The 26,493-nt window shown below is 38.9% G+C and overlaps 1 protein-coding gene across 2 annotated transcripts; it reads left to right on the top strand.

Moving 5' to 3' along the window:
- DERL1 (derlin 1) lies at window positions 1-24,565 on the top strand. Of its 2 annotated transcripts, none has more exons than XR_014018775.1 (8): window positions 1-382; window positions 10,773-10,884; window positions 14,016-14,080; window positions 15,282-15,308; window positions 15,926-16,139; window positions 17,708-17,760; window positions 19,534-19,644; window positions 22,783-22,967. XR_014018775.1 is itself a non-coding variant. In XM_081266199.1 (8 exons), exons 1-8 carry the CDS (start codon window positions 230-232, stop codon window positions 22,919-22,921), a joined length of 756 nt encoding a protein of 251 aa, XP_081122325.1. In that variant the 5' UTR covers window positions 13-229; the 3' UTR covers window positions 22,922-24,565. The 2 variants fall into 2 exon arrangements, 1 of the variants encoding a protein (XP_081122325.1); XM_081266199.1 differs by having other exon boundaries at window positions 13-382; window positions 15,926-16,021; window positions 22,783-24,565.
- Window positions 24,566-26,493: the final 1,928 nt, after the last annotated feature.

Below are 26,493 nucleotides of genomic sequence, written 5' to 3'. Positions count from 1 at the left end.
GGACGTCGGGTCACGTGATTCGCGGCGCCGGAAGGGGAAGTTTCGTTTCAGAACGCTGCCTCGCTCGTCCGAATTCGGTGGCGCCACGTCTGCCGGTCTCCGCCTTCTGCACCGCGGCTTCGGCGGCTTCCGCCTCGACACCTTCCACTCGCTGAGCCGGCCGCGTAGTGAGGGTGCCTGCACGGACAGACCCGCGGCTGTGCGCATCCTGGCGACTTGAGAGGCCAAGATGTCGGACATCGGGGACTGGTTCAGGAGCATCCCGATCATCACGCGCTACTGGTTCGCTGCCACCGTCGCGGTCCCCTTGGTCGGCAAACTCGGCCTCATCAGCCCAGCCTACTTCTTCCTCTGGCCCGAAGCTTTCCTCTATCGCTTCCAGGTACTGGCTGGCTTGGGGAATGGAGACTACAGGCCCCAGACAGCCCCGCGGTGGCGGGGCGGGCGGCGGCGTGTGTGTGCGCGCGCGGGGCCTGGTGGGATTTGTAGTGCGCCCGACTCCAGCGGTTTAGGGTGGAGTCCTGTGGGCCCCGGGAGGCCCTGGGGCCAGAGCTAGGGCTTGGATAGTTGGAGACAGGGTTTGACCTGGTGGAAAAGGACTAACTTCACCTGTTGAGTAAGCTAGCGCTTCCCGCGCTCCGCGTTCAGTGAAGGAGGCAAAGAGAAGTCAAGTCAATGATAGTTGTCAGTCTCTTGGATGGCTGATTATCAGACTGGGTTCACCTGGTGCAGTACCCTCTGACCTACTTCTGTCACCCACGTGGTGTCACTTAATCTGTAGTGTTCTCTTGACCAACTTCTAGCTGAGTTGTTGTCATTGTTTTTCTTTCCTCTCCATAGAAATGAGCTAAGGTTAGAGACAATGAGTTTATTTATCTGCATTTCCCCCTGGTTCAAACTTAGAATCTTACATGCAGTAAATCAGTGTGTTGCTAAAGCTCGGTCCTTGTCCCCAGTGCCAGTCCACTAACGAGGTCACGGTTTTGAGAAAAAGGAAAAAGGTTTATTGCTTTGCTAGCAAAGGAGAAACAGAGGGACTCCTGCCCTAAAGACTGTGATTCTGCTCATCTGCAGGAATAGGGAGCTTTTATAGAAGTGATTCAGAGAAAATGAGATTAGGGAGGAGAGATCAGGAAGAAGTTTAGGGAAAATAAGATTGGGGAAAAGAAAGAAATATAAGTTTCAAAGCCACAAGGATGTAATCAAAACATCAAGTAAACCCCTGTTACAAGTGTATGAAGGAATGAGTAGAGAGTAATTTGCTTCAGAAATGGAAGACCTTGTTATTTTCTAAGCATGAAGGAAAAAAATCTAGCGTATCATTCCTGGTGAGAGAATGTCAGTTTCCCGGAGGTTATCTGTATTCACTGGATTCTGTGATTTAAAACTTTAATTAGTGGGACTGGGGCTGTAGCTCATTGGTAGAGTACTTGCCTCATACTGTGAGGCACTGGGTTTGATCCTCAGTGCCACATAAGAATAAATATATTGTGTCCATAAATAATAATAAAAAAAAGCTTTAATGGCAGTTAAGATTTCAAAATCTGAGATTAATACCAGCAACACTGTCTTGCCTTCCTCCTCACTGGGTATTATTTCTTAGTCTTTACTACTTTTTCGTCTTTAAAATTTTTAAATGTTGGAATGTGCCACAGGGATCAGTTATAGGACCTCTCCTGTACCCACCTCCCCCTGCAGCCAGGTGATTTTATTCAGCTTCATGTGTAGTAAGTAGAACTATCAAAAGCAAATATGGTATAAAGATCTTCAGTCCAGGTGTATCATCTAATTTCCAGATTTGTACATCCATTAGACTTCTGGAAGTCACCACTTAGATGACCAATAAACATCTCAGTCACACTCAAGGTGCCCCAAACCAAATCTTCATTTTCTCTTTGCTCTAGAAGTAAATAGAACTCTATTATTAAAAGGAGCGTAAGCTATTATTAAAGGAGCGTAAGCTAGTAGTTGTGGAGCGATCCTCCTTTTTCTCTCATACCCCACAATCTGCCAGAAAATCCTACCGATTCTATTTAAACATATATTTCAGAATACAACCCCGTCTTATTTTCCTTTGCAAGCCACTAACTTTCTAACCGTGGTCCTTGCAGTCTTTGGACAGCTAGAGGAGTTCTTTTAAAACTTAAATAATGTTGTGTGAGCTTTCCCAGAATCCTCCAAAAACTTCTAGGTTGATGAGTAAAATCCAAGTCTTTTCACTGACCTATAAAGCCCTCCACTGGACCTCATCTCATACTACTCAGCAACACCTGTTCATTAGGTGCCATAATGAGATCCTGCTATTCCTTTGGCATCTAACTAGATTCCTCCTCAGTGCCTTTGCATGTGTTATTTTTCTGCTTGAGGAAGGTAACCACGGCTCACTTGTTTGGTTCCTTATATCTTTCAGATCTCTCCCCAAATGCCGTCATACCAGCAAGGTCTTTTTTGATCGCCCTACATAAAAGAGTACCCTTCCTTCTCTCCATCTCCCTTTTGCTACTTATTGAAACCAGAGTTTGAGACCATACTGAATTTTTCCGCTAGTTGGTGGGTGGGGTTTGTGTAAGCTGTTGGCTTCTGTAGCTGAGAAAGCTAACTAAAGTGTTAGCAGCTAATCAAGGCAGGGGATGCCTGCAGGCTCCTGCTTCTTGGGGCCTCTCACTCAATCTCACCCCTTATTATTTGTTAATTTGCTCTCCCTAGAGAGTAAAGTTCCATTATGAGAGCCAGATCTCTCTCTCTTGTCTACTACTGTCTTTGTCACCTAGAATAGTGATTAGCACATTGCAGATGCTTTTATGCTGGTTGAATTCATGGAAATAATTGGACACTTGCTATGTGCTGGGTCCCGGGGTTGTAATACTGAATAAAACAGAAAAGATTCCTGCTCCCATGAAGAAAATAGAGAAAACACATGTGATGAAGAATGTGTAATATTTGATGGACTATTGTAGAAAAGCCTCAGAAGACAGTTGAAAATGTCTTTGGGTAGATCTGGGTCTGGACACTGCCTTCCAAAAAGAAGGAATAGTAAGTTGAAAGTCTTTGGGACAGGAACTGGGAACATAGAGAACATTGGTAAGCTAGTACAGTGACAGTCATGTGGTTGAGGACTGGTAGATAAAGACAGGGGAATGGCTAGGGATGAGTGCTGTAAAGCAAAGATAGGAAATAGGTTGGGGCTAGATAATAAAGGATTTTTAAGGACATGTTGAAGTTTAAGATTAAACTTTATATTATTTTTTATAGAGCTGGGCATCAAAATCAGGCCTTGTGCATGGTAGGCAAGGGCTCTACCATTGAATTTTATTTTGAGGGCACTATGAAGTCTGGCAGCCTTTTAAACCAAGGACTGACAAATTGCCTTGACTGCCCTATGGAGTGGACTTGATGTGTGGGGAAGGGCTAGGTAATGGGATCAGAAAGAAATGAAAGGAGGCAAGAGCAGTGGTGATTAGGACTAGGGTGGCTGCAAAAAGAGAAATTGGATGGATTTGGAGTTGGAATGGACAAGATTGCCACAGAATGGATGGTTGAAAGAGAACTCAAAGATACCATTGTTTTCTTAGGAGCAACTGAGTGGATGTTTGGGGAGGTGCAGAGACTGGGAATGTTTGGGGAGGTGCACATTTGGTGTGTGTGTGGTGGGGAGTATGGTTGAATGATCATGCTTTGGCTGTTAAGTCTTGAGGTGCTTTTTAGGCACCCAAGCGGACATGTCAGATAGGCAGTTGTTTAGAAGAATATGGTTCTAGAGCACGTATGTGCACATTACCCAACATGACACCAGGCACAAAGTGCACAATATGTACTCTTCAACAGTATTGGCAGAGTACATATTGTGCACTTTGTGTCTGGTGTCATGTTGGGTAATGTGCACACATGGGGAGTAGTGGTTTGTAAGTCATTTTGTGAGAGGGACCTGTCAAAACTGGCTCTTTGACCCTTGTGAAATTTTGTTCACTTATACCTTATACAGTAAGATTAGTAAAATATTTGATAGAAAAAAGCCTTTCTAACTGGGCGTGTTGATGCATACCTCCAATCCCAGCTACTTGCGAGGTTAAGGCAGAAGGATCACAAGATTGAGGCCAGTGTGGGCAACTGAGGGAGACCCTATTTCCAAAAAATTAATAAATAAATAAAAGAGGCTGGGAGTGTAACTCAGTGTTAGAGTACTTGCCTAGCATACACTCCCTGGTGTGTGTACACACACACACACATCCTTTCTAATAGGCTGCAGGTGTATAATGTTAAAAGTGGTGGACTGGGGCTGGGGATGTGGCTCAAGCGGTAGCGCGCTCGCCTGGTGTGCATGCGGCCCGGGTTCGATCCTCAGCACCACATACAAACAAAGATGTTGTGTCCGCCGATAACTGAAAAATAAATATTGAAATTCTCTCTCTCTCCTCTCTCTCTCTCACTCTCTTTAAAAAAAAAAAATTAAAAAAAAAAGTGGTGGACTAATTAGAGAGTTGTCATTCATGCCACACCTCCATGATTTTCCCATCACTCTTGAATTGTTTCTCCCAGGCTTGTTATCCTGAGACTGGGATAACAACAAGCAGGCAGGTTGGTGCTCTGGTGGAAGGACCAGCAATTACACCTTGTCTGCTTCCTGCTACTCTTGCCCATTCTGGACCAATTCAGCTTCAAATCCACCTGGAAGATCGATTGCAGTGGAGGAAAATTTGCATGGTGCTGATGTGTATGGACAGTGTGAGGTGGTTTCACAATTTCTGCAAGGCTCACTTTTTCCTTAGAAACTGAATATTGAACAACTTAAAAATTAGGAGAATGATTTAGAATTATGCATTGTGATGGAAGTGATGAGTTATTTTTCCTCCTTATCTAAAAGTTTCCTCTGTGTAGCTTGATGGTTTGGAACTCTGAAGTTTAAAATTATTTTGCTAGTTTGGATGGGTCAAAACAGGTGTGTACTAAGAGTCACTATATGGTTGTCCACAATTTCCCCCTATTTCTAGTCCCTCAGACTAGAAATCAGTCAAGTAGTTCATAGTGATGAAATGTCTTCATTATTGATCCTTGATTACAAGAGTGATGACAATTTCCTTCTGCTCTAGTGTTTTCTGAGATTGTCTCCCAGGGCTGCCTGTGTTGTAATACTTATTTCTTTGGGCATTACCCCCCCCCCCCCAATATGTGTGTTGTGCTTTTCCATGTGTTATCTTACTTCCTCAATCATCCCGATATGAGTGTTAGCCCATTTCATACACAACTGCAGTTTGGGTTCTCTTTCAGGGAGTTGAAGATAGAGCTAAGTTATCTTAACTACTTTGCATGATATCTACCAAAAAATAAAGAAGTGTTCAGCAAAATGTTTTGGAAGGTGATATCTTCCAAAGCAGTTATAGCAAGTTATTTTTCTTTTTTTGTTAGAACAGAAAGACCAAAGGGTTTCAAGTAGTTAAATCATGGTCTCAAAGCACAGCTCAGCTCCTTACTACTTGTGAACCCTTGGATAAGTTATTCATCCCATCTGAGCTTCAATTTCTTTACCTAAAAGTGGGGATAATGCAATAATAAATTAACTCAGAAAAGAGTTAATTAACTCAGAAAAGACTCCATTGATTACATGATGCTTTATCAATTTTAGTGCAGTTTTTTTTGGGAGGGAGTAGGAATTATATTAAATAGGTATATTAATTGTAAGACACATCTTAATTTCAAAAACACAAAAACAGGTAATTTCAAGGTGAGGAAATATGTTATTCATGCCTCTGTTAAATAGAATACATTGGAAATGTTTATAAAATGTCAGTATGTAGTATGATAAGCAGGCCACTCAAAAAATAGTTGCCTGTTTTACCTAGGAGCTGATAAGGAACTCTGCCTTACTCCCTTCTCTCCATGGATAGTAAGACTCTAGTTTTAATTTGTAATTGAAATAGAAATATAACTGCTGGATTATTATCCTATTTTTTGTCTCCTTAAAAGCATCTCAATTTGTAATGTGGAGATGAGAACTCTCAATTTCTCTAATTTGTTTCCAGGGATAAGAAATGATGCCAACCAAGTATGTGATTCAGGCTCGTGTTTATATTCATCAAGCTTTTCCTTGTGGCATCACATGTAACTCAGTGACTTGGGGAGAGAGACATTTCACATAAACTGGAAGGAGAATGAACTTTGACTGTAGGCTGAATGGAAGTAGCTTCAAGGTTTGAATTTAAAACTGTAGTAGTTAGTGTTTTGGTATGAATATTTGAAAATCTGTCCTTAGCAGTTTTATCCACAAGAGACATTTCTACAGTGGTCTGTAGATAAGGTTGCCCATTGGATCATGGCTTAAATTTTTACTTTATTGTCACAGTATGCAAACAAGAAAGTGTATTGTATATTTGTAGCTTGTTGAGTTTTCCAGAACTTAATACATGTATTTAGCCAGCATCCATATCATGAAGCAGAATATTACTAGCACCCTGAAACCTCACTTTTGCAACCTTCTGGTAGTAACTCTTACAAGGATCACTACTCTCTTGACTTTTAATAGAAACATAGATTGTTTTTGTCAAGATTTATACTTTCTGTAACTGGAAATACACAGTGTGTAGTTATGGGTCGAACTTCATTTATAAATGGTGTGGTGGAGAGTCACCCGTATTGTTGTATGTGGTTCTAGAGGCTCATTCTCATAATTCCAGTGTGTGAATATATTATAATTTATTTAAATATTCTACCATTCCTTAATGGATCTTTGAAGTAGTTTCCAGTTTGGGCTTTTATGAACTGTGCCACCATGAACATTCTAGTACATGTCTTTGTGAACCTAGATACTTCTTGGTGAACATAGGCATACTTTTCTGTTGAGTGTATATTGAAAAGTAGAATTGATGGTTGCTAATAACTTTTTTTAAACCCTAAATTGATTTTGAGCACCTTTCATTAAAAAGAAAGAAAGAAAGAAAGAAAGAAAGAAGGTAAAGCTTCTTTTATTACTTATTTAGTTTGTTTTAAAAAAAGAATGCCAGTTTGCTAACATTGATATTTGGCACACAGGTTCTCGTCATCTTTCTTGTCTTGCTTGGTGACCTATGTAGACTTTTCTTAATCTCAAACCGAATGATCCTTTTTAAAGTTCAGAAAAATATTTGCTTTTCATACTTAAAAAACCCCACTCTGGACTCTGGATGGCATTTGTAATTATCTTAGCAGATTATTTGGGAGATTTTAATACAGGCATGCCTCAAATTATAATTTTAAAGTAATACAAAAACAATATTAAGTCTAAGTCTTTTAGATCAATGAAAGCCAAGTATAACTCAAGGGTAAGCTTAATGAATAGGGAAGAGAAATGAGGTATTTTGACAGACACTGATTTCTAAAGAACAGGTGCACACAGGCTAAAAATAGTGTTGTGATATCAGCCTTAGAGAAAATGTAGTCAGGAAAAAAACCTTGAGATTTTTTTTCTTAAAATTGGGCCTTGAGTAACGTACAGAGATATGGGGGTAGCTTAAATGTGATTTGTAAAACCCAGGTCGGTGGGTGTCTCCTAAAACATTGTGATAGTAACACCCGCATACTTTTTTTTTTCTTGTAAACAAAGCACCATTTTAATCTGCTTTCTTAATTCAGGCTTTTACAAACCCTGTAAGATAGGAAGGCAGAAGTCATAGGACAAATGTCACTGAGTAGATGACGAAAGCCAGTTCGCAGATCCAGTCTCTCACAGCCTCATAGGCCAGAACTTGCTTCTGGTCTTTACTCTTAGTGTTTTTCATAAACAGGGAGAATGAATTTATAGGTTTACTCTTAGTTCATTCCAGGGTTATCCCCGTATAATGGTACTGAACATTTTTACTAATTATAATTATACCTCATTATACTGTGTTATTTGTGAGAAATGTTGCAAAAAATAGGTGTTTAGTATCACAGATTTTGGAGTCAGACTGGGACAGAATACTAGTTCTACCCAAAAGCATTAAAGTAGGGCAAGTAGTAATATATGCTTCTCCTTTTACAGATGGGAATTGAGTCTGAAAAATGGTAGTTTGTCAGCAAAAAACTTAAATTCCGGTCTTATTTGCAGTGCTCTTTTCATTAGACTATACTGTTTCTATGATAAAGTCATGATCAAGTCTAAGTGAATTTTAACCTATTTTGTTTTACTGGTTCAATATGGGGAAGTTTTTGGAAAGTCCCTTTTGGGTATGTGCAGTGCGTTTTCCCCCATGGGAAATTTAGCTCTGAGGATTACCTTCCTACACTTGGAAAATGTAACTTCCCAGCTCTGTGTCTGGCCATGCCCAGTGACTGATAGCCCTCTTTCCAGACACACCTGAATTGTTAGAGGTGTCTTTCATTCATTGTGGTTTTGCAATTTTTTGGGATTTTATACCAAGACCAAATTTCCCCTCCCTCGTGTCAGGTCTTGCTTCTTTTGACATGGTAGAGTGAAAGCCAATATCATGCTGACATTAAAAAATCTAGGAAGGTCATCTATTTCACCGTTATGTAATATTGTCCTGGAGTTACTAGCCAGTGAATTTAACAGGAATGAAAAAAGAAACAAAATTTTATGTATGGATAGGGTTGTATCCTTGGAAAACCTGGCTTAAGTGGTTGAGTATAAAAGGAGATGGAGATAGCTCTATAGAAAACTAAAAATTGTGAAAGAATTCTTGGCTGGGAATTTTTAATTTTTTTTTCAGTTGTTAATAGACCTTTAATTAATTAATTAATTAATATGCGTTGCTGAGAATCAAGCCCAGTGCCTCCTCACACATGCCAGGCAAGTGTGCTACCCCTGAGCCCCAGCCTCAGCCTCATTTATTTGTTTTTGGTTGATATTTTCTACATATATACAAAGGTGAAATTGCTGTTGGTACATTTATATCTGCAGATAACATGATTTTGTTTAATTCATTCTATATTTCTTTCCCTTTCTCATACTTCCTCCTTTTACTCCACTGATCTTTCCTAAATATTTATGTTATCCGCACACCTGTAATCCTAGTGGTTCAGGAGGCTGAGGTAGAAAGCTTACGGAGTTCAAAGCCATCCTCAGCAATAGCAAGGTGTTGAGTAACTTCCTGAGACCCTGTCTCTAAATAAAATTACAAAAAAGGCTGGGGATGTGGCTCCCTGGTAAATGGCCCCAGAGCTCCAGTCTCCAGGGGCATACCCCCAGGGATCCACCTCCTTCAGCCTCACCCTACGGCCTATAGTTATCACCCAGTTAAACCTATCAGGGAATTAATGCACTGGTTAGATTTAAACTTTCTTACATTGTCTCTCACACATGAGCTTTTAGGGGATACCTTAAGTCTAAACTATAATACAGGGTCTCATTAAGTTGCCAAGGCTGGTCTCGATTTGTAATCCTCCCACTTTAGCCTCCTGAGTTTCTAGGGTTGCAAGCATGCACTACCATGCCCAGTCTAAAATTTTTAAGGCATGAAAGGTGCTTAATTTTTCTCATAAAGCAAAAATTAATTTTCAGATTTGTGAATATAAATTACTAAATGGTGAGTATGTGAGAGAAGACAGGCACTCATCTGCATTTTAGAAGGAAGTATAAATTGATCAAACACTTCTGTAGGCATTTGGCAATATCTACCAAAATAAATGCATATGTCTGTTGATCTAGCAGATTGATTCACAGGAATTTATCCTGTATGTATGTGTATAAAAAGGATAGACAAGAATATTCATTGTGGCAATTTAACAGTTTAAATGAAGTTTGGATGTACACATAAGAGAAATACTGTGAAGCCAATAGAAATATTTTTTCAAGGGAATAAAACAAGGTTTAAAACAGCGCAGTATCAAGTAGGATGAAGGATGAATAATAGTAACACAAAAGACTGATCAGTTGTTTGAAAAAATGGCAGACTGTATGTATGGGACACCCAGACATAACATAGACTCTTGTATTTTTTGTTTTGGGGAGTATTGTTTTTGTCACATTGCATGTTTAGCACGTCAGTTTGAAATTAAGAAATTCTTGGGGATGTGGCTCAAGCGGTAGCATGCCCGCCTGGCATGCGTGCGGCCTGGGTTCGATCCTCAGCACCACACACACACAAAGATGTTGTGTCCGCCGAAAACTAAAAAATAAATATTAAATTCTCTCTCTCTTTCAAAAAAAAAAAAAAGAAAGAAATTCCTGTTTTGCGCGTACCTTTTGAATATCTTTTTAGGACAGTTTGTCATCCCAGTATATTCTTTTTGTAAATAGAGGTACTGTTAGAAATGAAGTCTTTGTAACCCACTTGGCCTCTGTTGACTGGAGATTGAAAGTAGGGGCGTTCTACCACTACCACTGAACTACATCCCTAGCCCCTTTTATTTTTTATTTCGAGACAGGCTTTCCCCATGTTGTTGAGGCTGGCCTCAAACTTGTGAATTTTCATTTCTTCTGCCTTAGCCTCCTGAATGTTGGGATTATTACAGGTGTGTGCCACCACACCTTGCAATAATTCATTTTGACCTAGGCTGCCTTATATGCCTGATTTCAGTAAAGACTAACCATATACTTCTATAGTATTTGTGTTTTTTTTCCCCCAGCTTGTTTAGAAATAGTATGGCTTATTTTATGATGTCATTCAGTTGATTTGCAAATTGATGTATTTGTAATTGATATGAACTTTTCTTCAGTTGTTTTCTTGAATTTTATTGATGGTATCACGTTAGTAGTTCTTATTGAGGAAAATGCTTCACAAGGGTTAATTTTGTTTAATTAAAATTAAAAAATTAACCCAGCTTAGAGAAACTAACAGCTGTGTTTATTTTGATCTGGACAGATTTGGAGGCCAATCACTGCCACCTTTTATTTTCCTGTGGGTCCAGGAACTGGATTTCTTTATTTGGTCAATTTGTATTTCTTATATCAGTATTCTACACGACTTGAAACAGGTATGTTATCCATAGTTGTTTTATGTATTGTTTCTTTCTTAATTACTAACCCTATATTTACTTGGAAGAATTTTGAGGGCAGTTAGCATTATATAAAGAGATGGCATGGTGATAGTACATGCTCTATTATGTAAAAATTCAAGCATGTACAAAAGTAGAGTCAAAAAATCACTGAACTTTTTCATTGAGATCAAATTCACATAACATAAAATTCATTTTACTGTTTTAAAGTGTCCAGTTTAGTGATCTTGAATATATTCACAATGTTATTTAACTGTCATCACAGTTTACTTTCAGAATATTTTCATCACCCTCCCTGCTCAAAACTCAAAGCAGTTGCTCTTTATTCCCTGCTTCCTCCCAGTCTCTAACCACTGCTGATCTTTCCGTGGCTTTTGCTATTTGGAACATTTCATATGGCCTTTTGTGACTGGCTTCTTTCACTTAGCATGTTTTTTAGGATTCATCCATGTTGTAGTGTGTCATTATGAGTCCATTTGACCATCACTCACCTCTAACAAGTTTCTCATAAGCAAATATTATTTTATCTGTATCAGTGGCTACTCCCCCTTTGGAACAAAACACCAGAAATGAATGATATCATTTGCTTTGTATATATTTCAGTATTTACCTCTGAAATGTAAGGACTTAAAGAATAATCTTCGGGGCGGGGGTTGTAGCTCAGTGGTAGAGTGCTTGCCTAGCACTTGTGAAGCACTGGGTTTGATCCTTAGCACCACATAAAAATAAATAGATAAAATAAAGGTATTGTGTCTTAAAAAAAAGAAAGAAAAAGAATATCCTAATGTTATTTTTATTTTTTTGGCGCCAGGGATTGGACCCAGGGGCACTGAGCCACATCCCCAGCCTTTTTAATTTTTTATTTTGAGGTAGGGTCTCACTAAGTTGACAAGGCTGGCCTTGGACTTGCCATCTTCCTGCTTCAGCCTCTTGAGATTATAGGTGGGATTATAGGTGTTCCATACCTGGCAAATACATGCCTTTCAGATACACCTAATTTTTAATATTATTCTACCTGAATAACATTTAAGAAATCTGTGGATTAGTAGGCCTAGTTTCTTAGAAATTGCCCCCTCTTTCCCAGTCATAGAACACTTTGAAATGTTCAGGCTGAGAGGGTTTTTTTTTTTTTTTTTTTTTTAAATTAATAGCTTCATTGAGATACACACTTGCTTGTCTCTCTGTTCTACATCTACATTGGAAATTTTTTGAAAAAAAAATGAGTCTGTATAGAATTTTCTTTGTCATTATTTCCTAAACAATGCAGTATAATAACTATTTGTATAGTGTTTGCATTGTATTGGATACTGCAACTAATGTGGAAATGATTTAAAGTACATGTGTTTAGGCTATATGCAAATAGTATATACCATTTTTTTATATAAGGAATTTGAACATTTGCAGATTTTGGTATCTGAGGGGGGTCTTTGAACCAATCCCCCATGTATACCTAGGGATGAATATAATTCACATATCACACAATTCATTCAGTAAAGTATACAACTCAGTGGATTTTAGTATTGTCATGGTTGTATAAACATTATCATAATCATCTTTTTAGTGGTACTGGGGATTGAACTCTGGGCTTTGTGCATGCTAGGCAAGCACTCAAATCATTGAATTACACTCCCAGCTCTTTTAAAATTTTGAGATGGGATCTTGCTGAGTTGCTCCAGGCTCGCCTTAAATTTGCAGTCTTCCTGCCTCAGCCTCCCAGATAGCTTTGAGGTAGGTGCCACCGTGCCCAGCTCATAATCAACTTTACAATAGTCTTACAAATGGGATCATTACGTGGCCTTTTGTGACTGGCTTCTTTCACTTAGTATAATATTTTTAAGTTTCTTCCATGTAATATATATTAGGAGTTCACTCCATTTTGTTTATCTGTTCATCAGTTAATAGACATTTGGCTTAGATTAATTTTTTGGTTATTAAGAATAACGCTGCCGTGAACAGTAGTATAGCAATGAATTTTTAAGATCATCTGTTTACTTTCTTATTTCATGCACAAGAAAACTGCTTGGAGCAGTTGTGACATGACCTAGAAGTCTCGGAGTTATTTGTGATAGGATAACTAGGAATGGAACCCAAGTTTACTTACTCCCCATTTTCTCTTTGCCATACAGCCTCATGTTAATATTTTGACAAAATGTTTTCCACTTGCATATTTTTCTGCCTGGCTAAATTGGTTAAGTATATAGCAATGTTGGCTTATTTATGAGGTTTCTGATTTGAACTATAAGCCTGCAATTTGAGACCAGTTAATTGTAAATTCCCACTTGTAAATATGCCAAATAACATAGTACTATAGTTGGTGTGATTATAATATCTTAACTATTCAATCTAAAGAATCCTTAGAAATCACAAAGTGAAACTATATCAAAGAAGCACAGCTATAATTAAAATTCAGAAATTTCAGTAGAATCTCAGCTTTGATTCATCACAGTGACTCTCTAGCATGAAGCATCATTAACACTGTGGCTGAAGAAACCTATTTTCTTTTAGATATATTCTTCTGCTTTTCTAACACTTTTTAAGTTTTTTTTTTTCTTTTTTAATATAGCTGGTAAAATATGGAAGGGAGGAAAAGTAAGTTTTGAGCTAGAGTGACTTAGTTATTGTGTTTCTTTTCTCTGCTTCTGATTAGGAATCATCATTAGAAGAGTTGGTCTGTTAATTATGCTGCCCAGTAATAAAACACAACTTGATTAATGGTGCAGTGATAAGAACATGAACTAGTAGTTAGACTTCACTCACCTTCCAACAAGCCATGTGATTTTGGTCATGTTACTTTATTTCCTCATCTATAAGAAGAGGGTCATAGGTCTTTCCATCACACCTCACAAATGCAGTGTGAAGAGTAAGTCAAACTGTGGAAAGGCTGGCTCTCACTTTGTGTCCCTTTCTCCCTCATGTCATTTTCCCATACTGGAATATAATAAGTTCTGTGAAGACAGAGACTGAATTCTCCCAGTACCCAAACTGCTGCTGGACAAGTGGTGATATGTGTGTCAAATAATAGTGGTCACAATAGTGAGCTGCCAGTGTAGTTGTGCTTAAGTGTTTCCCTCTGTTCTTAACCATGACATTTGGCTTATTTTCATTTCCAGGAGCATTTGATGGGAGGCCGGCAGACTATTTGTTCATGCTTCTCTTTAACTGGATTTGCATCGTGGTATCCTTCAGTGTTATTTTGGGCCAGAAATGAACCAGTTTTTTAAAGTTTTGAGAAATAGTATTCTATAAAATTTCAAACTATATAGTTTTTGCATCTTTGTTTACTACAGTTAATAATTAAGAAGAATAATTGAAGTTCTTCTAAAAAACTGAGGTAAATCATTTAGTCCTTAAGTGATGCATTTTCTTGACATTGCTATTGTGGGGTTTTTCCACATTTGGTTGAGTTTTATTACTGTTCCTCCTCCTTGTTCTCAGTTCTCTGTGTTCTCATGGGTGACAGCTTGTTGACTGAAGCACAAAGAGATTCCGTGCCATGAGACAGCTTTTGAAATCTGTGGTTCTTATCAGAAAATTAATTTGCAACAGCAGTGTTTTCTGACTCCATTGCTGTCCTTTTGGGGTCCTGAATAATAATTTAGTCCCTCTATAGACTACCCATCTCTGGATACAGTCCGTCTCTGCTTTATATCAACCACAGTTGCAGTACCCTTCCAACTGTGAGGCTTTTACAGATGGTAAAAGTAGCAGAAGGGACTCCATGGCTCAAGTCCTGGGCAGAGTTGGTGGCTCACAGTTTCTGTTGGGCTCAGTCTCTGTTTAAACTTGGCCAAGAGCCAGAAAATATAGGACTTTGGATACCCTTTCCTTTAAGGGAATGAAAAAAAAAGTTTTGGACTTCATCCATGCTTTAGAGCCATGAGTGTGAGTAGAATCATTATTTATTTCAGATGCACAGGCATCTCTATCCCCTACTTGAAGGAGAGATACTAAAACACAAAGGCAAGGCACAGAAAAGAGACACCAGATGACTAAGTCATGCTGAGGCTGTTAACTTCTATTTCTCCTTGAAGTATAGTCTTATGGAATATTCATGATGAAGATTTGAAACTTTGTGTTCTTCAGTGTTTTTTTTTTTAACCCATTAAGTCCCAGATTTTCAATTCTATGAATATAAAAGTATTCAGACATTATTTCAAAGTTAACATAAGTGGTGTATTTATCACTCAGTTTGTTTTATAGGTGTTCCACATCTGGATTGATGGCACAAAATGGGTTAAATAGTCTGAATAACAGAAAAGCATTTTTCTTCAGAACATAGGAATGAAATGAACTTTTAAATGGGGGATAATAACCAGCTCAGTCTTGATGGGTACAGAAAACTTTTTTATGTCTGATCTTTAACTGTTTAAACCAAGATTACTGGCTTAGCAATGGATATGCAAGTAAGTGTCCCTTTAACTATCTATTTGCCCTTTTATCTATTTAGACTTACTACTAATAGCCTTTGACAAGTTAGAATTAATATGAACTGTGTGGTTAATTATTATTTTTGAACTTACACAACAATGATAGATGTTGTATTTTGAAGATCTTAAGTCTGCTAAACTTTGAAGCTCCTATATGAGTTACTGAAATTATTGCTTTTTTGCTCATAGTTTCTTTCATACTATGTTTGAACATTGAGAATAATGTTTATGCAGTATTTTCTAGGCATGTGTGATGGTTTCTATTTTTTAAAAGTTGAGATTATATGGTAATTAAGCTTTTTTTTTTCAAATAACACCTTGACTCTGATATTTAAATATATAATTGTGTTGTATTTTACTATATGTCTAAAATATATAATTGTGTTGTATTTTACTATAGAGTTTTGTAGCATTTTTTGTATGATAAATAATAGGATCGTTTTGGAATTCTGATCAGTTGAATTTTCTTTTGTTTTTTTTGAATACCTGTGAGAAGTTTTTTGGAGGGGAGGAGTAAAAGGCATAGTAGATTTGTATTAACCCCCTTTAAGTGCTCTTGGAGCCTAGTTTTTAAATGTTGACTTCTTTTGCAGTTGCTGATGATTCCTCTGATCATGTCAGTACTTTATGTCTGGGCCCAGCTGAACAGAGACATGATTGTATCATTTTGGTTTGGAACACGATTTAAGGTACTTTACCTTAGTTGGAAAAACTTCCTTTTCATTTGTCTTTGCAGAAATCTCTTCAGCCAAGAGATGTACTTTCTGACTCGTCCAGAAGAGGTCACTGCAGAGCAGTATACCATAGGCAAGCCCCTTTCTCCCCTCTGTAGCCCAGCTCTCAGCAGACCCAGAGTCCCTTGTTGACTATTGTTACTTCCCCATCCCCTTTGTACTTCAGGCTGCTCAGGGGTATGTATGTCCCTGATTGATCTCGTGTGTGTGTGTGTGTGTGTGTGTGTGTGTGTGTTTTAGAAGGAAAGCTACCATGTGAAACTTGCCAATTAAGATCTGTTCTTGGCTGGGGATGTGGCTCAAGCGGTAGGGTGCTCGCCTGGCATGCACGGGGCGCTGGGTTCGATCCTCAGCACCACATAAAAATAAGATAAAGATGTTGTGTCCACTGAAAAACTAAAAAAATAAATAAATATTTAAAAAATTCTCTCTCTCTCTCTCTCTCTCTCTCAAAGATCTGTTCTTATCACTCTCTCTCTGTTATGTGCTTAACACTTTAGTGAAAACAGATTTTTTTGTTTGCCTCCAAACATTTCCCTTTGTACCTGTTCTAACAATGTTTCACCTGTAACATCTTTAAAAAAATTTTTTTAAATATTTTTTCTTAAGTTTTAGGTAGACACACATTATTTTACATTTATGTGGTGCTGAGGCTCGAACCCAGTGCCCCGCGCATGCTAGACAAACACTCTACCACTGAGCCACAACTCTAGCCCCACCTGTAACATCTTTTTTTTTTTTTAAACAGAAGAATAGCATTGCTGACTTTTTTTTTTTAAAGAGAGAGTGAGAGAGGAGAGAGAGAGAGAGAATTTTTAATATTTATTTTTTAGTTCTCGGCGGACACAACATCTTTGTTGGTATGTGGTGCTGAGGATCGAACCCGGGCCGCACGCATGCCAGGCGAGCGCGCTACCGCTTGAGCCACATCCCCAGCCCTGTAACATCTTTTTGATACCCTTCCTCTTGTAAATTCTACCCATCTGAGACCGAACGTATTTCTCAAGTCTCCTGCCTGTAATTAATTAGTCTTGGCCTTGGGCTTTTGTAGTGCTTTATGTTCCTGTTATAGTATTTACCTCAAAGTTGCCTTAAAGTTATTAATGTATAAGCCTTCCTTTACTAGTTTGTGGCGTTCCTTGCAATGCCCTTAACCTTTGGTGGGAGGTCTTGAAGTTGATAGGGGACTTAGATGTTTAATTCATGTGGAGAACTGTCACTTGGGAACATATTAGTTAAAGATATCAATGTGTAATGATGTAAAAATTCAAGGTAACTATTTGTAGTAATTCATTGGTTGGAATCTTAGTGTGTTCTGTTATAAATTGTGCTTTTAGTAGCGTGCAAAGATACTTGTCTACTTTCTGAAGCTCTTCCTTAATATTAATTCAGCAGGACAGGAAACTGCATCTGAACTATCGGCAACAAACTCTGATCTTCTAGTTACAAATAAGTCTCATTTTCAACAGGAAGTTTTAAAAGTATAGTAGGAATGATGATAGATTGATCTGAAAAATTTTGTAGTGACCTTCCAAAGGATTTATTAAAGCCCTTATGACTATATTCCTCCCATTTTAGTCCCCATAGCAGCTTGTCCTCCTCAGGTTTGGGTACTTATGTTTACATATATTTTTTTCCTAGGCCTGTTATTTACCCTGGGTTATCCTTGGATTCAACTATATCATTGGAGGCTCGTAAGTGATAATTGGATTTATTTAATTGGAAACTGATCCTTGGGAAACTTCCATTCATCTTTATCTTCTTTTTCGAATTTAATAAAATCCTAAAGAATCTTAATATTGATGTATTATAACCTTAAAGAATAGTTACATTTTGATGTAATTGGTTAAATTGTAGGGTGATTTTATTATGTTGAACATTGGGTGGTTATAATTTTGTTAGCTTATCATTAGACAGTGTCTTCTATATATTGTGTTTGAATAAATATGCATTTCCTAATTGATTATTCAGACTAAGCAAATGTAGTATTAATTTGTGTCTGAGATGACTCCTATAAGAGCTCTCTGTATACTTGCTGTGTCTTAAGGCATTTCTTGAATGCCTTGGAAACTGCTCACTGTCACAGAAGTGCAGATGAGAAGTAGTTTTGTAAGTGGTTTGATGGTATAGAAATTTAGGCTAAGCAAGGTCAAATATCAAGGTGCAGCTATTTTAAAATCTCCCATTTCTTTCTTTCTTTTTTTTTTTTTAAGAGAGAGGAGAGAGAGAGACAGAGAGAGAGAGAATTTTTAATATTTATTTTTTAGTTCTCGGCAGACACAACATCTTTGTTGGTATGTGGTGCTGAGGATCGAACCCGGGCCGCACGCATGCCAGGCGAGCGCGCTACCGCTTGAGCCACATCCCCAGCCCCAAATCTCCCATTTCTATTCTTTTATTTTTTTGGTATTGGGGATTGAACCCTGGGGTGCTTTACCATTGAACTATATACCCAGCCCTTTTTATATTTTTTATTTTGAGACAGGGTCTCACCAAGTTCCTTAAGGGCCTTGCTGAGTTGCTGAGGCTGCCTGAAACTTGCAGGCATTCTCAACCACCTGAGTTGCTGGGATTACAGGTGTACAACACTGGCCCAGGCAAGATCTCCCATTTCTAACACTAAAAATATTTTCTGAGAGTTTAATAGAATTTAATGGTATGAGTTCTTCATGTATCTGACACATTTGTTCTGTGTGATTCTGACTTCTGCATGTAAATTGGGAGAAGTGAATGAATTGAGCAACAGACTATTTAGAGCTTTAACATGTTCTGAACATGATAAAGCTACTGTCCCCTACCTGGAAGGGGAGAGTTGCAGATATTGATTGCAGAATCATGTTGCAGGTGAAGACAAAGATATGTAATAGTAACAGTGGACCCGTAAAACCTTGGGGTAACCTCTGTGTAAACCCTGGGAAACCTGGAGTAGATTATTTTAGGATGAAGGGTGTAGGTCAGCTTTCCTAAGGAGTCTGTGTGGTGTCTTACACTCAAGGATGCAAAGCAAGAGAGAAGCATAAGGATTCCAGGATGGGGGAGCTGGTGCTTATCAGCCATCTTTTCCTCACTCCCATTCTTCTCTCTTGGTAGACTGTATAGTTGCTTGTGTTTTGCAGATATAGTATTCATGAAAGTGCTTAGAAGCTTGCTTTGTAGCTTTCCCAACTCCTGAAGCAGGAAGTAGCAAAAAAAGTATTTTGAGAAGAGGCTGAGGCTTGAAAGAGATGTCAGAGGGGCTGCTGGCCTAGAAGAGTAGCAGGCCACATTGGTTCAGCAGCCTGATTTTCCCTCTCCCTCAGAATGCATTTGTCACTCAAGACTATAAAAGGACCTATTGTAGAGCTGTCACAGACTCCTGGGGACTGTAAATGGGCTGAGTGAAGGTGCTCTTCCTCTTGCTATTAGTTAAAACTTGGTGCATTTCCTCTTATTGTTCGAATGTCTTTAATTTGACTCTCTGTTTGCAGGGTAATCAATGAGCTAATTGGAAATCTTGTTGGACATCTTTATTTCTTCCTGATGTTCAGATACCCAATGGACTTGGGAGGAAGAAATTTTCTATCCACACCTCAGTTTTTGTAAGTGTTTTCTCTCTCCCCATGCTTCCCATACAACAGTTGTACTACTTTTGTTCTCCCACGCCCTAATAAAAGCTCTGTGGAGAGTTAGGTTTACCTCCTTATCTAGTGGAGCAATGTCAGCCAATAAATAACTTATCCTGTCACAGTTAAAGGAAGCCAGGCATTGGAGCCATGGCCCATTCTCCTTCATGACACCCCTAAAAGGATGTCTAGGTTGAGACATGAGATGATGACTAGGTTGAGACATCACAGAAAGGGAATCAGCTCTGCTGAGAAGGCTGAGATACCTGACGCAGCTTCTGGGAGTGAAACAGTGGGCAGGGGGTGGGCAGAGGAACAGGATGACAGTGGATCTTTCCTTGGAGAATCAGTTTCATTCATGATTTCCACTGAGGAAGGGGTAAGTTAGTTCTGGTTAGCAATTTTAAACTTTTGTATATTTTACATTACAGAAAGAAAAAGTAGCACTATTAGAAGTTAAAATGAGAGACGTGAAGTCTGTGTAGTCGCAATCCCTATGTTCCTTCTTTGTCTTAGGGTTGGTTAAAAGTGAGGCAGCCAGGGGCAACAGCTCTTTGGGTTTGAATGTCATTCACCTGGTATACTAGTTTTGATAATGAAAAGTTACTTAATAAAACCACCAAACTTCATTTTGTAAGTCGGTAAAGTGAGGGGCTATCCCTTCTCTCAGGACTGGATGAGGTAAGACGCACTGCTGGGAACACAGCACAGGTACTTAGTAAATAAAAACCCTGTGCTGGGTTCCTAATGTTGGGGGTGGGGAGGGGTTTGACGAGCCCAGAAGAGACTCTGACACACTTGAGCATGTAAGTAATGTGGCCGTTCTGTCAGTGAAGTAAAAGGCTGTTGAAGCAGGGACCAGTTAAATCACCATCTGGGTGTCACAGTCTGCCTGACAATCACGCCTAATCTCATGTCAGGGATATGCAGTAATAGCTTGCATTTAAAAGCTTAAAAAACCCAGCAACAACAACCTTTTGCATCTTGCTCATTTTAGTGTTTTGCAATTCTGTCATTCTTTCAAGGGGTTTGTGGGGGCAGCAAAACGGGAGTAGGTCTCCTCCATCTCCCTTGTACAGGTTAGGAATATGTTTGTAAAAGACTTTATCGTGAACTGTAGTAAACAGAAACATGTAGTATTGTTGCTATGGGTTTTTTGGGTTGTTTTTATTGTTTTGTTTTTCCTTTAAGAGAATCAAAAGAAACTTCCTTCTCTTCTGAGCCTTGGATTGCCTTCAGGCTAAAAAACAAATGACCAATCTGCTTTCTAATTATCAAAGGATATAATAGCAGCAGGTTTGGTTTTCTGATCTAGGTTTATCAAGTAGAATGGCAGATGCATCAATTAAAAAGCTTGTACTTTGGGGGGCAGCCAGCAGTTATTTTACTTTAAATGGCCATACGCTGACGTAAGGGCTTATAGATATTTCTTAATAATGGACAACAAAAGTGCACAAGATTCTAAGGACAAAATTGGTAGCACCCTGTATCCTGTGTTCCACTGGAGCTTTCTTTCTTGGTGAAAGCCCTTCTGTTAATTTTTGCATAAAGATCAGATGACAAAATGTAGCTCCTTGCAAAAACAGTAACTGCTTTGAAATTACCATAAATTTTTGTTGATTATGTATAATTGGGTGTCTTTTTATACTAATTACTTGCATTTAATTTCACCATCCGATCAAGCAATGGAGATGGCTTCCATATTGTTTTAGAGTAAGTAGCAAAGCAGGCAGCCCTAGCATTGCCTTTTTCAGGTGTTTATTTTAATATGTATATTATTGTATCAGATACAATATTGTATTAGATGTAATAGATGTCCAGAACCCAGCACTTCGGAGTACACTTTGATTTAATGGTAAAACTGTATTTGTTTTATAAGAGTTGAGTTGCTAAGATGATCAGTATTTTGCATTCCATTTAGAAAAGCAGTTATATCTTCTATATATAGTTAATTCTCTGTGTAAAAGGAGTGACTGTTTTTTTGTGAAGGAGCATGAAGGCAGGGTCATACAACAAATGAGGACCAGCGTCATCTACTGCTGTTAGCAGGAGTTTGCATTATAGTAAGGAGTGAGTGCAAGGCACCAGCTCTGGAGTTGAGCTGCCTGGGTTTGAATCTTGACTGTCATTTTCAAAGAACTTCAGTCTTGCCCCAGTTTTCTCCTTTATAAAGCAAGGCTGATAGTAATGTCCTCCACATAGGGTTGTTGTGAAGACTGGGTGGATTTATAAACATGCAGTCCTTGGTGTAGTATGAAGGATAAGGTCACATAGTAGCTGCTGTAGTGTAAGGTTGTACTTGTCACATTTCTTTTGGAAAGTCGCCTGTCAGAGCTTGCTGTGGCTGCCAAGACGGCTTTAAGCACGGTAGCAGTTCATACTCTTTCAAGCAAAATTTAAACATTAGGATCTGATAAATAGAATAGGTTTAAACATTCTCAGTTTACTAAAAAGGTAAGAATGGGAAATAATGGGAAAATGTTATTGAGCATAGGCTTGGGTTTGTTTTCTTAGCTGTTTGGTGACTTCTGATTTGTTAATTTGTAAAGTAAGAAATCATCTAACCTTTCTGGATTTCAGCTTCCCCACTGTCTGGGAGATAGGAAGAAGGTGCTTGAGGGACAGATTATGAGTACAGCTCTAAAGCCTTCTTTCCCATTTGGTGGAAATGCTGTGCGGGGCTCAAATGCAGCCCGTGGATTTGTCCTTTGCAGTGAATTAATTTTGTTCTTTGATCCAGTTAGATCCATATTTAGATATACCAAGATGCTATCAGTCATTCTTTCTAGTTGTTGGGCTTGTGGGTGTAATCTTTTTGTTTCCATACTGTTCTGCATGAATACTTTTATAGTCAGTTAAAAAAGAAATGTTTAGAGTGTGAATTTAACTGAAAGCTTGATAAAGTTAAGAAACATGAAAAGCAAGTGCCATCTGTGGTCAGGGCATTGAGCTAGGTGCTGAAAAAGCAAAGTTAAATAAGGCATTGTCCCTGGCCTCCTTCACCATGACAGATGCCATGGGAACACCCAGGAGAGGGAGATGTGCCGAATGGTGGGGTATTCTGTGGAAGTGACTTTCTTCTCTCCTCTGCCTTTGTTTCCCCCGTTTCTTCAGGTACCGCTGGCTGCCCAGCAGGAGAGGCGGGGTGTCAGGATTTGGTGTGCCCCCTGCTAGCATGAGGCGAGCTGCTGATCAAAATGGCGGAGGTGGTAGACACAACTGGGGCCAGGGCTTTCGACTTGGAGACCAGTGAAGGAGTGGCATCTGGCCTGCCCACCAGCCGTTCCACTCAGGCAACGTTTCTTCCCACTGCTGGGTGCGCTTAACAACACCGAGTCTAGCTAACGCTGTTGGACCTGACCCACACTGAATGTAGTCTTTCAGTATGAGACAAATTTTTTAAAATCCTGAAGGAAAATACAAGTGTTCCTCAAGTTTCATGATTCTCATTCAAGTCCTTACTGCTATGAAGAACAAATATCAACTGTGCAGATTTCAAAACTGACTATTTTTTTTGGTGTGTTTTCTTCCTTTTCTGTCTGAATAATGGGCTTTAGCGGTTCCCAGTCTGCTGGCACCGAGTTGGGCACCTGGGGTGGGGTTACCAAACCCTGTGAAAAGGATTCTTGTCTCTTTCTTGCACACACACCTCCCTTCTACTTTTCCCAATCCCCTAAAGTTTCAGCTAGTGGGGTTGCCCATAAAATGGTTCTGCCTTTGGCAGACTCTTATTTATTGACTTTGCCAAGGCTTGGTCACAAAGAACTTGTTCACAGTTATTTTCCCCTTTGGTGGCAGAACTGTGACAATAGGGAGAATACTGAAGCAGTGGATAAAAAACTTTCTTAGCTTTGGGGATTGTGCCAGCCTGACAGCCACAGCAACCATTAGCCACCTCTTCAGGTGTTCTTAATGAAACACCACGGAGTCAGGATGGACCCATATTGCTATTAATGAGGGTTGAGGGTTATAACTAGGCAGTTTTCTAATTAAGTGATCAAAATTTTAGTGGAGTTGCTTCTAACACAGGAGTTCATTTTAAACTATGGCGAACACAATCCTTTTGTGTTTCCTCTGCAGGGCATATTGGCTTTGTGTACCCAGAATCATTGGGTTGTTATATAGGGAGGTTTCAAATCACATTGGCCACAGGGAGATGCTCCCTTTGAGAGGCTCCTGGGCATTGATTCCATTTCATTCTTATTCTGGATGTATGTTCATTGAAGTGCCCTATTAAAATTGTCTTTCTTTTTTTTTTGCCCTTTGCCCTTTCTTCATCAAGTGTTTCAGTTAATTATGAGAAAAGTGCAGCTCTTATGTATGTAAATCGTTTTTTAAAGCTAATATAAGCACATCTAAGTGAATCACTCATAATTTGAGGTGTAATGGCTTTAGAGTCATTTGCATTTGAAGGTCTTTATTATTTTTTGAGTCTGGAATATACAGACAGTGTGAATCAGACCAGCTTGAATACCCACGACGACTCCTTCATAGGTGAGCTTTTTCCATCAGAGCTCGGCTCATCAACAAATAAAAGTTTTTGTAGGCTGCAGTGTTTCATAGTTTGTTTTTATTCTGAAAGCAGACAGCTAGGAGCATGGTGAGTGGCTGCCATACTTTGAGTCAGCTAAAAAGATTTTGGACATTTTGATCAGCTTCTTTTCAGGAAAAGTACCCTAACAGTATGGCTCCTTCCCCCATCCCCATTATTAAGCTGTGATGTGTGTTATAATAGGAAATAGGAGTTTGCAAAGAGCTCCTCATTTTTAATAAAGTTTGTGTGTACCTTTCCATATTTAATTTATATGATAAAATAGTAGGTGGAGAGAGTCTGCACCTAAACTGTCAAATGTCCTGCTGTTGACCTGTGGCCACAATAAAATTTACTTGTAAAGTTTTAGAAGCCATTACTCCTATTATATCGCTTGGGCACTCACTGCAGGAGTGGAAACTTGTGTGTGTACGATTCTAATGGTAAGTGAACCAGGGGTTCTGTGCCCCCATATCAACCTATTTGCTTGAGAGCAGTAGTTTTTCTAAAGTTCTATAAGTTTTTGGAATTCTTCAGTTGAAGGCAAAATGTACTTTGAATGAAATTTTATCTCAAACATAGGAAGCTGATAATTTGATGGCCTTTGATGGGATTACCTATCTTTCTGGAATAATTTTACCAAAATAAATTAGTTTTGACTTGGCAAGGTAAGACATGACAGTGGATTCTCTTTATGAATGGAAAACAAAAATCCTTATTTTGTATAGATGGTATCCCTTTTTGTATCTAATCCTTTTTATTGGTTAAAATTGTAAATTAAAATGTACAATTTGAAGGTTGTCTGTGTTAAGTTTCCATATCCCTTTTGTGCTCTTTTAGACATATAGTTTATGTCATCAATTTTCTATTGATGAGCATTTAGTTAATATCCAGTTTTTTGTATTAGGGGGACACAGCAGACCCTTTTGTACATGATTTTTTTCACATGTTGGAGGTGCACAATTCCCAGGTTTTCATGAAGCGGATGCTTCTGAATTTTGGGTTAGGGGTCATACCTGATTGTTAAAGTATTTTAGTAGATTTTACACATGGTTCTGATTCCTGAAGTCTATAGAATTGGTTTAATCCCAGACTCTAGAAAGCAGATTCTATGACATTCTTGAGCCACCCCCTCCCCCCTTTTTTTTTTTTGCCTTGGGGTGAACCATACAAGTCTGTATTCCTGACCTTGGAATACATTTATGTGAGGATGGGGTGACAAGAAGCACTATGCCTCCCTCTTCCATTACTAGGGAAACACCAGAACGATAGGAAGGAAAGATCCTGTTTATTTGGAAAGACACATTACATTGCCAGGATTGTGGGGTTCTGAACTGCCTTTTGAGTAACATCCATCTAGTGGTGTTGGAGTGGCCAACGTCTTCACTGCCAACTATTTCTGAGCTCCCTTGTTACATTTTTAGTGGTAATTTAATGCTTTGAATAGCAAAAGATTAACCTTTGGGAAAAGTTACTCCTAGACTTTTAACTGGTCACATCTTTTGAAGGCTGGGCTGAGCATCTGTGAACTGGGAATTTTCTTGTTTGTTTTTCAGAGTGGCTCAGGATTGGGATGGGGTGATACCATGTCCTGGGATTCCTTATGTGTGGTTTAAGTCCAGGGTGCTTTTCCACATGTTCCCCTTAGCTCACATCAATTCTGATCTCCCGTCTATTCTGTCACCTTCATGTTCAGTACCGAGGTAAGCTCCATTGTGAATAATTTAGGCCTGTAATCTGAGGTTTCCCAGGAGGCTATAAGTGAGAATCATGTGGGACTTTGGAAATATTTTGTATCATTTCTGTTCTACATGTTCTTGAGATTCTCAGTGATTCTGATATTCAGTCAGGTTTGGGAACCAGTGTTTAAATAAGAATGTGAAATAAGTATTAGGTTTCCATTTTCCAGATAAGGAAATGTAAGATTCAAGAGAGATAAAGTCACTTGATTAGGATTTAGTAGCTAGAAGGTGCCAAAGGCAAGATAGGAGTTGGACCCTAAATTTAGACACTTGCTGCTGCTTTTCAGTTGAGGTCAAAGGAGATTGTTTTAGGACATGTTCTGTCTTTGGGGAGTGTATGTTCTACTGGCAGATGGCTCGGCCCATAGTGGCTACTTATTTGTTCAGTAAGTGAACACGATTATTATACGATTTGACACGCTGCCAGAGTAGAAATAAGTTAAAACTCGAACAGAGGGGGCTAGATTTTGAAAGATACATGATCATTTCCAGGCCGAGTCAAGGGCAGCTATTGTTTCTAGGTAGAGGAAAGAAGAAACCCGGTAAGGACAA

Source organism: Spermophilus citellus (genome assembly GCF_964194105.1).
Source record: "Spermophilus citellus genome assembly, chromosome: 14".
Lineage (NCBI taxonomy): Eukaryota > Metazoa > Chordata > Mammalia > Rodentia > Sciuridae > Spermophilus > Spermophilus citellus.
Note: the sequence above shows the minus strand (reverse complement) of the source record. Positions and strands in the feature narration are given on the sequence as shown.